Here is an 11,319-nt window from a genome sequence, read left to right on the forward strand (position 1 = left end):
ATAGATTACAAAGATAATAAAAGATATTATTGAATAATATAAAGGAGAAGTCCATAAAGAGGAGAGAACAGAAGAGAAAAAATACACACAAATAATTGTGAGAGAGAATAATAATGTAAATTATAAATTTTAGTTAAAGAGATAAATCACATTTTTTATGTTTTTAGATTAGGTGGAAATTAGAGAAAAAGTGAAGGAGGGTATAAGGTAGATGAAAATTGGTGGTATAGTTATATGTGTTTATAAAAGTTTATCTGTTTTATTTTTATTCAAATCAGATTGATCAATGAAGATTTTTTGAACATTTGACATGAATGATTATGAATAATATCTAGATGGTACCAGTGTAATATTTGATAGATAAGGATGTTGCATATAAGGCGCAGGCCATGAGTTGATGATAGTGAAAAAGTCACAACACTAATAATAGATTAAGACAAAAAATAATAAACGAGAAAAAAGAATTATGAAAAATTTCAAGACTACAAATTGTTGTGTATGATGCAAAAGATACATTGTCTTAGGGTGACAATATGACTAAAAGAGATTGGTAATAATAAAAGACATGTTGGTAATAAATATGGTTAAAAACAGATCGGTAATAAATATGGTTAAAAGACAGATTGGTAATAAATATGGTTAAAAGACAGATTGGCAATAAATATGGTTAAAGGACAGATTGGCAATAAATATGGTTAAAAGACAGACCGGTAATAAATATGGTTAAAAAGAGGTTATATGATCAATAATAATTTTGATAATCAATAAAAAGAGAAACAGATAAAAAAGTAAGTTGTTGATGCTATTTAGCATTAAATATGAGGATAGTGGACAATTTGTTGATAGTGGCAGTTGTTGTACTGATTGAGATTTCAACAGTGTTTTCAGTCGAGCAGGATGATCCTTCGAAGATATTTGTGAATGAGTTAAACAAGCTGTTGATCAACTCGGATAGAATTTTAGACAACTATTGTTTCGACAGAAGAATATGTTGCAATAATAGCCATATCCTTGATGTTTTATTATATGGTATTAAGCTGCTGTCTTTTCCTGTAGACATCAAAAGAATTAATAGTACACTAAGGAGGTTAATAATCACAAACGCCGGTCTGAAAGGTGATATTCCAAGCGAAATCTACGAACTGAAAAAATTGCAAATTCTGATATTAGAAGGAAACAACTTTAGTGGTGGCCTAAGTGATAAGATTAAGGAACTGAATGAATTACAGACTGTTGACTTAAGCGGTTTAAGTTTATCTGGTTCGATACCTGATGGTCTGTATTCATTGACTGAATTGCAAGTGCTGAAATTAAGAGGAAACAAATTTAGTGGTAGTTTAAGTGCTAGCATTGGAAAGCTGAGTGAGTTACGTTGCCTTGACTTAAGTGGATCAAGTATATCTGGTTCGATACCTGATAGCTTGTATTCGTTGACTAAATTGAAAGAATTGAAATTAAGAGAGAACAAGTTTAGTGGTAGTTTAAATTCCAACATTGGGAAGCTGAATAAATTACAGATTCTTGACTTGAGTATTTTAAATATGTCTGGCACGATACCTGATAGTCTGTATTCATTGACTGAATTAGAACAGTTGAGATTAGAAGGGAACAGATTTAGTGGTAGCTTAAGTGACAAAATTATAAATCTGAAGAAATTATTCTATCTTAACTTAAATGGCTTAAATCTGTCTGGTCCAATACCTGATAGTCTTTATTCATTGACTGAATTACGACACTTGATATTAAAAGGCAACAACTTCAATGGTAGTTTAAGTGATAAGATTAGACATCTGAATAAATTACATCGTCTTGACTTGAGCAGGTTAAATCTATCTGGTGACATACCTGACGGTCTATATTCACTGACTAAATTGATATATCTGGATTTGCAAGGGAATAAACTTAATGGTAGATTGAGTGATAAAATTAGATATCTGAATAAATTAAACTATCTTGACTTAGGTGGGTTAAATCTATCTGGCTCGATACCTGATAGTCTGTATTCATTGACTGAATTAGAATATCTGGATCTTCAAGGGAACAATTTTAATAATAGTTTAAGTGATAAGATTAGACATCTGAATAAACTATACCGTCTTGACTTAAGTGGGTTAAGTCTATCTGGTGAGATACCTGATAGTCTTTATTCACTGACTAAATTGCAATATCTGATACTAGAAGGAAATAACTTTAACGGCAGTTTGAGTAATAGGATTAGAAATCTGAATAAACTATATCGTCTTGACTTAAGTGGGTTAAATTTATCTGGCTCGATACCTGATGGTCTATATTCATTGACCAAATTGGAATATCTGATATTAGAAGGGAACAAATTTAATGGTAGATTGAGTGATAAAATTAGATATTTGAATAAACTATATAGCCTTGACTTAAGTGGGTTAAATCTATCTGGCTCGATACCTGATGGTCTATACTCACTGACTAGATTGAAATACCTGAGGTTAAGATGGAACAAATTTAATGGTAGTTTAAGTGATAAGATTATAAATCTAAATAAATTACGGACTCTTGACTTAGGTGGGTTAAATCTATCTGGTCCGATACCTGGTAGCTTGTATTCACTGACTGAATTGCAAGAATTAATATTAGAAGGAAACAACTTTAATGGTACTTTAAGTGAAAAAATTGTAAATCTGAATAGATTATATCGCCTTGACTTAAATGGGTTAAATCTATCTGGTCCGATACCTGATAGTCTGTATTCATTGACTGAATTACACTATTTGATATTGGAAGGGAACAAATTTAATGGTAGTTTAAATGCAGACATTGGGAAGCTGAGTAAATTATTGCATCTAAACTTAAATGGGTTAAGTTTATCTGGTTGGATACCTGATAGCCTATATTCACTGACTAAATTGAAATATTTGAGGTTGGGAGGAAATAAATTTAATGGTGGCTTAAATGATAAGATTGGGAAGCTAAATAAATTACTGGATCTTGACATAAGTGGATTAAATCTATCTGGTCCGATACCTGATAGTCTGTATTTACTGACTGAATTGAAGCAACTGGTATTAAGAGAGAGTAATTTTAATGGTAGCTTAAGTAATGATATTAGAAACTTGAATAAATTATCGAGTCTTGACTTAAGTAATTCAAGTCTATCTGGTTCGATACCTGATGGTCTATATTCGCTGGACAAATTACAACACTTGAATCTGCAAGGGAATAATTTTAGTGGTAGTTTAAGTGCTGATATTAGGAATTTAAGTGAATTATATTATCTTGATTTAAGTGGGTCAAGTCTGTCTGGTGAGATACCTGATAGTCTTTATTCACTGACTAAATTGAAACACCTGTTATTGAGAGGGAATAAATTTAATGGTAGTTTAAATGATAAGATCAGAAATTTGAATCAATTATTGAGCCTTGACTTAAGTGGCTCACATCTGTCTGGTAAAATACCTGATAGTCTATATTTGCTGACCAAATTGATATATCTAAATCTTCAAGGGTGTAATTTTAATGGCAGTTTAAATGCTGACATTAGGAAACTGAGTAAATTATCATATCTTGACTTAAGCAACTCAAGTCTATCTGGTGAGATACCTGATAGTCTATATTCGCTGACCAAATTGATATATCTGAATCTGCAAGGTAATAAATTTAATGGTAGTTTAAGCGCTGATATCAGGAAGTTGAATAGATTAAAAAACCTTGACTTAAGTGAATTAAATCTATCTGGCTCTATACCTGATAGTCTATATTCAATGATCGAATTGCAATATCTGAACCTTACGAAGAACAGTATTGATGGTCGTCTGTCGTCTAATATTGGTAATCTGGTTAATCTAGTTGAGTTAAGTCTATGTTTCAATAGATTGAGCGGGACTATACCGAATGAAATTGGTAATTTAATTAATCTAGAAACTTTACAAATGAGAGAGAATGAGTTTGAAGGTGATATTCCTAATCTGAGTCGTCTGACAAATTTGATAAATATGAACATTAGCTCAACAAAACGTTATCTGAATGCGAAATGTGATGATAAGGTGTTACCTCCGTCTGTTAGTAAGAACAAATGCTTGATTAGACCTGTGAGTAGATTGTGCAGTAATATTACGCACTGTGAATATAGCAATAAACCTATATCTAAATCATCAGTTGGTTCAATGTTCTACACATCTGGATTGAAGATAGTTGTTGTGATGGTTGTGTATAGAACTGGAACAGAAATGCTGTCAAATTAGAACTTGGGATTATGATATATAGTAAGAATAAAATGATGATAATTTGGGTTGAAAAATAATTGATATTTAGTAGAGTTAGTTGTTATGTTTAATATATTATGTGAGAATATGCAGAGATGAGAGATGATAAGTAGAATGAATGTGTGAGAAGATATGAAATAGAGTTGAAATAATAAGAGTTTATAAAATAATGAGAGATTATGAAGCATGTGTGATGAAAGGGGATTGGGATAGAAGAAGTTAGGAGAAATAAATTAGAATTGAAATGAGAAATCGAGATATATTTATTGTGTAAGGGTTTAGTGTAGATTAGTATTGATATATTGAGTTATTGATATTCAATTGTAGGTGTGTATATAGGTATGCGGAGGTATATAGATGGTGTGAATGAATGATTTGATTTTAAGAGTATATGAATGGGATGAGGTGTAATAGAGAATGTGTAAGGGAATTATAGGTATGTAGAAGTATGTGGATATTATGAATTGAGATTTGATGACGTGTGGATGTGTACAGAGTTTATGGATAGTATAAATGATACTATTGTGAGTACGTGAATAAGATGAGGTGCGTGTTGGGGTATGGATGTATTCGGAATAGGGGATAATGTGAATGTGAGTATTTATATGTGCATATGTCTTCATGAACTAAGATATAACTATCTGTGGAGGATGTGTTAGTGGAGTATGTAGACAATATGATAGTGAAAGTATAAATATATATAATAGAGATGGTGTGTGGAGTGGATGATATTTAGAAGAATATATATAGAATATTATGTTGTTGAAGTAAAGAGGGTGTAGATAGTATGATAGAGAGACAATACATGGGTAGCGTGATTGACAGGATGTGTGGAGGGATAGTTTAATATAATAGAAATATAGGTTTATATAGTATGTTATAGTAGAAGAAGAGAGGGTAAAGATAGTATGAGTAGGAATAGATAGTTGATTAAATAGAATAGATGTGGATAGTATGAACATAATATAATGATAGAAGCGTGCAGATATTTGATAGAGATTGAAAAGTGTGAGAATAGTTATGGTAGAGTTTGCTTATCTATAGATATCTACGTTCACTCATTGACTGAATTGCAGCACCTAATACTAGAAGGAAACAATTTTAGTGATAGTTTGAGTGATAGAATTATAAATCTGAGTGAATCATTGGGTCTTGATTTAAGGGGCTAAGTCTATCTGTCTCGATACCTGATGGTCTATTTTGGTTAAATTTAGATAATTAATTTTAGTAGGGAACAAATTTAATGGTTGCAGTTTAAATGATATCATTAGAAATCTGAATAATTATAATATCTTGATTTAAGAGGATTAAACCTGTCTGACTTGATACTTGATGGTCTATATCCATTGACTAAATTGCAATATCTGATATTAAAAGGGAACAATTTTAGTTGTAATTTAACTAATAATATTAAAAACCTGAGTGAATTATTGCTTCTTGATTTAAGCAGATCAAATTTGTCTGGTCCAATATATGATAGTTTATATTCATTGAATGAATTGCAATATTTGAACCTTACTAATAGTAATATTAATGGTAGTTCATTGTCTAATATTGGTAGGCTGACTAAGTTGAATAATCTAGAACTGAGTTTTAACGAATTGAACGGCACTATACTAAATAAAATCGGTAATTTATCTCGTAAATTTAGAAATGAAATAGAATGAGTTTGAAGATAATATTCCTGACCTGATTCATCTGACGAATATGAATATCAGCTCAACAAAATTTAATCTAAATGTAAAATGTGGCGATAAGGCGTTACCTATATCTATCAATAGGAATAATTGTTTGATCAGGCCCGTGAGTGAACTATGCAATAACGTTATGCACTGTGAATATAGTGATAAGCCTATACCTAAATTATCGGTTGATTCAATCTTCTATACATACCAATCGAAGATGACTGTTATGATATTGGTGTGTAGAGGTGGAATAAAGATGATGTTAAATTAAAATTTATAATTATGATGTGTATGCGAGAATAATAAATTATATAGATATAGATAATAATAAAATATGAATTTGAGTTAAAATTACAGCATAGTGTTGTTTTAATTATTATATAGTTTAATATATATATATATATATAAGATAATAGACAGAGATGAGAGATATGAGATACAAAATAGAGTTAGTTAAAGTGTAAGAGAGATAGTTTAAAATATTATGTAAGAGGTATCATAAAATATTATGTAAGAGGTATCATGAAATATATATGATAAAATACTGTTAATATAGATGATAGAAAAAATATAATTAAAATGAATATTTTGATATGCTTATTGTGTAAATATTTATTAGAAATTAATGTATTAATATGTTTCGTATAGTTACATTAGGTTAATAATAGAATTTGTAGAGAATGAGGCAGTGTATGATAACAGTTAATATTAATAATATCGTGTAACCTAGATTGTTTATTATTTGATTAAAAGATTTTTGTAAATTATGTAATAATATTGTAGGAGAGATTTGTTGAAGATTAAATGAGGAATAATTATTATTTATAGATTAGATAGAATATAAAATTTGTGAATATAAGGCAGGGTGTTGATTGAAATAAACAATATATAATTTAGGTAGGAATAAAAAGATTGGAATATAAGATTATATAGATGTGAGGTATTGATATTATGAATATTGTTATTATTATTTGTTTATGTAGATAAGATATATAAATGAATGGAGTTAGTTATGAAATAGTTTGAGGTAGAATAGAAATGGGTATATGTAATAGATAGAGTGTAAATAAAATAGATAAAAGAGTATATTTATATAAAAAAAAGTGTATAGAATAGGGTGAAGTTATGGATAGAGGTAAAAAAATGAAATTGGAATATATATAAGGTGGTAGAAAAATATCATAATATTGGTGTATGATATAGAGATATAAGAGAAAATAAATAATGAAGACATATGAAGATAAAAAGTTGTAATTAATAATGAGAGAGAGGTGAGAAAAAAAAAATAGTAATGATTGAGATATAAAATAAATAATGAATATAGAAGATGAGATTGTGAGGATAGAAGATGAAGAGAGATACATAGTTTGAGTATGAGGATAAGGAGTAATAGAAGAAAAAGAATATATATATATATACGATATAGATTGAATAGATGTAGATAGTATGAATAGGGATTGATAGCAAATAATAGGAATAAGGATGAACAATATGATAAAATAAAGAGTATATAGATAGTATTATCGATCTGTGGATATGAAGTTGATAGTGTATAATTGGTGTGAGTGTGTATGGGTGTGAGGATAGTTTAGGTGATGTGGTTGTGAGAATATATATGTAGGTGGTATGAATGATGAGATATATATCGGCGTGTAAGTATGTGTTTGATAAGAGGATAATATGAATGAATGAGATGATTAGTATAGATAGATGTGGGAGTGTGTAAATAATATAAATCTAGATATGGCAGTGTATGGATGACATATAGATAGAGTATGTAGACAATACAATAAAGAGAATATAGATAGGTATAATAAAGATGATGTGTGAAATAGATGATATTTAGGATAGATAATCGATACGGAATAGTATGTTGGAATGAAGAAGACGTAGATAGTATGACTAATAAGTGATGTATACATAGTATGATTGATATAATTTGGATAGTTATGATAGAGCGTTTTTAGAGATATTATGATACAATAGAAGAATAGATGTGGATAATATAATATATAGAAGATATTGAGTATATAGTTGACATAAATTTAAAACTATGAGAGAATAGTTATGATAGAGTTTGAGAGTATATGGAAGAGTATGAGTTGGTTAGGAGTGTATAGATGTATTGTAGAAAGTTTGTGTGTAGAATAGTATGAATAGAGATGATAGAAGAATAAGCAGATATTGATATAAAAAAATATGAATACGAGTTGAATTTAAATGAATAATATAAAGGTTATATGATAAAATAATATAAAAGAGGATATAGTAGTGTGGCGATAAAATATAGAGATGAGGTTGAATGATGTGATGATAGAATAAGATATTATTATAGAAGAATAGGGGATAATGCAAAATGTGAGATAAAAAGTATGGTAGTGTGGGATGGTAAAATAGAATAAGAATGTTGAGATAATAGGATAGAGAATAGATGTGTAGGGAAATACAACGTATAGAAGAATATGTATAGATATGAACATAAAGATTTATAAAGGAATGAATATGAAACGAAGTGAATAAAATAGAAAGGGTAATATAATATAAATACAACGGATAACATAATAATAGAGAACATAAGATAGGATAAAGAGATGCGATGATAGAATAGGATAATAGAAGACAATATGAAGATATAGAAATAAAATGATAGGAGAGAATAATGTGATAAAGTGATTATGGTAGATAGTTATGATGTAGAGATTGTATAGATAGTTATGGCTTGGATTGGTTAAATATGGATAGTATGAATAGGGGTAGATAATAATGAGTAATGGGTGGTGTAAGTGTTGTTGAGTATGAGTATGTGTATATGTGTGTATGCATATATATATATATATATATATATATGTGTGAATATGATGTTTTGTGGACGTGAATAGTTATTGTTTGTGTGTGAATGTAGACAAGAGCATATGATAGTATGATAGAATTTCAAGAAGGTGTGTGTGAGATTATATATCTGTGTATGATGATTATGATATTGTGTGTGAATAGCGGAGTAGAGAGTGTGTAGATATATAGATAGTGTAATAGAGATTGAATATGTAAATAACATAGTATAATTTAAAATGATTGTGTAGAATAGAAGGAGAAGAGTATGAGGATAGAAGTTGATAATGGATGAGAGAAGATAATGGAATAGAGAGATGCGATGATGGAATAGTATAATGGAAGATAATGTGAGGGTAGAGTGGTAGCAGAGGATAGCATGATAGGGTAAGGGTGATAGGTGCGGATGATAGAGGGTGAATAGGAAAGGGTAGTTATGATAGAGAGAATATGATATAAATGAATAAGGATAGTAGATAGTATGAATATAGTATAATAATGAATAGTGTGTGAATAGTATTGTTGAGTGTAATATTGTGAGTATGTGTGAATAATATTGTTGAATATGATATTGTGAATATGTGTGCAGGGTATATGGGTGGTATGATAAGATTGTGAGTATATAGATAGTATTATAATAATGTTTTATATTAATAATATGATGAGATTGTGATTATGTAAGTTTTATAATGTGAAATTATGTTTAGATGGTGGGGTAAGGTGTAGGAAGAATAAGCGGATATAGACATTATAAAAATGATGATATGGATATAATTTGAATTAAGAGAATATATGATGAGATAATATACATAAGAAGGGATATGATAATATGATCATAAAATATAGAAGATGGATTGATGTGATAGATTATGATAATATGATGCTTTGATCAAAGCAGAAACTAATTCAGGTATTCAGTTTCAAAAAATTGCATTAATAGGTAGCCAAGGAGGGCGATTGTTATTTAGTATGTAAAATAGCAACATATATAAAATGTATGTAATTATACTATGCATCTCTAAATTTGTCCAATCTGCCAGTTGTTCATGTTCTTATAAACTGGATAACATCGTATATCTCTCAGAATACCTTCCCATTACAAAAAGATTTCAAAAAATAGACAAAATAAACATCAACACATATTTTTTGCTATGCCATAGACTAGTCGATATCTAGCGACTGCTCTTATTTTTAAAACAGATACATTTTTCAACTATATTAAAAAAATATCTAGATTATATAATTAAGACTCGTTAGTCTGGATAGAGCTCTGAAATCATCAAAAATACAGGGATATCAGGTAAGAGTTGATTTTATAAGATTGGTTTTTTTACAGTTGATTTGTTGAGACATAAACTGAATATAAAAAAAAACCTTGTCTAATTGACATCGGGGGATGACATCAATAACATTATTGGTTGTCTATGAAATTGGATCGAATTCTGATCGATATATAAATATAGCAATCTTATCAAAACAACTATCAATTATTCTATATGATCTCAATAAAAATGTATAAATATAATAAAATACCATGTGTATAGGTTTAGTCATTATGGCGATATAATTCATTCATTTTTTAAATCGAAAATCATATATAAATTATTATAATAATATATTGTTGATGAAAAAAACAATAACATATAAATTTCATAAAATATGTGAATATAGAGTATTATTATATTGCTAGACCTTATCATCTTATCGTTATAGGAATGATTAAAATTATGATATGATAATAGCAGCTGGATATGTATATATAAGCATATAATATTATATAATAAACTCAAAATCATATTAATATTTGTATGTGTGTGTATATAGAATTAGTTTGTATAGAACAGACAGAAATGATTGGTTTGCACAAATAGATAGAAATAAATAATAAGGTAATAATACATGATAAATAATGTTATGAAAATGATAAATAGCAGATGTAGAGTATATAAAAATGATATATATGTTATATGATTATTGATGATGTCATCGATATATAGAAATAATTATTAATGATTTTGTGTATAATGATTGATGAAAAAAATAAATGACGATATAAAACATATATTGAAAATAAAACAGAATAGATATATGATGATACTGTTATAGATCGAATGATATATATATATATATATATATATATATATGAATAGTTTAGCTAAAGACAATAATAAACATTATTAATATGTGGATAATAAAAGAGTAAATAAAAACAAAAATAGATAAACATATAAACAATATAATATATGAATACTCTGATAGTGCATGACGGAAGGTTTGATAATATAAAGTATATCGTAAGAGTATTGAGGTAATGGAATACGATAGCACAATACTAGGATATAGATTGAATGTGTTTTGAGGTATAGGAGATTGTAGATTGGATAGAGTGGAGGTATATATAATGTAATAAGTAGAGATGGTGTAGCATAATATGATATAATATTGACATATGTGTATATATATTGAATAAAATAATATAAGTTATGATGAACAGACATTTTTTATCTTATAGATTTGGCGACATCATCCGTCATTCTGTATACTTATTTGGTAATTTTGTGAGTTTATTT

The 11,319-nt window shown here is 28.5% G+C and overlaps 1 protein-coding gene across 1 annotated transcript; it reads left to right on the plus strand.

The window, feature by feature from the left end:
* The first annotated feature begins 492 nt into the window (after positions 1-492).
* LOC126327178 (uncharacterized) lies at positions 493-4,267 on the plus strand. The gene has a single exon (XM_049995829.1). It carries the CDS (start codon positions 819-821, stop codon positions 4,212-4,214), a length of 3,396 nt encoding a protein of 1,131 aa, XP_049851786.1. The 5' UTR covers positions 493-818; the 3' UTR covers positions 4,215-4,267.
* The last annotated feature ends 7,052 nt before the right edge of the window (positions 4,268-11,319 follow it).

This window comes from Schistocerca gregaria, unplaced genomic scaffold (assembly GCF_023897955.1).
Source record: "Schistocerca gregaria isolate iqSchGreg1 unplaced genomic scaffold, iqSchGreg1.2 ptg001026l, whole genome shotgun sequence".
Classification (NCBI taxonomy): domain Eukaryota; kingdom Metazoa; phylum Arthropoda; class Insecta; order Orthoptera; family Acrididae; genus Schistocerca; species Schistocerca gregaria.

What these genes read in the sequence shown, in the direction of transcription:
- LOC126327178 (XM_049995829.1), top strand. Translation starts at nt 819, where the DNA reads ATGAGGATAGTGGACAATTTGTTGATAGTGGCAGTTGTTGTACTGATT.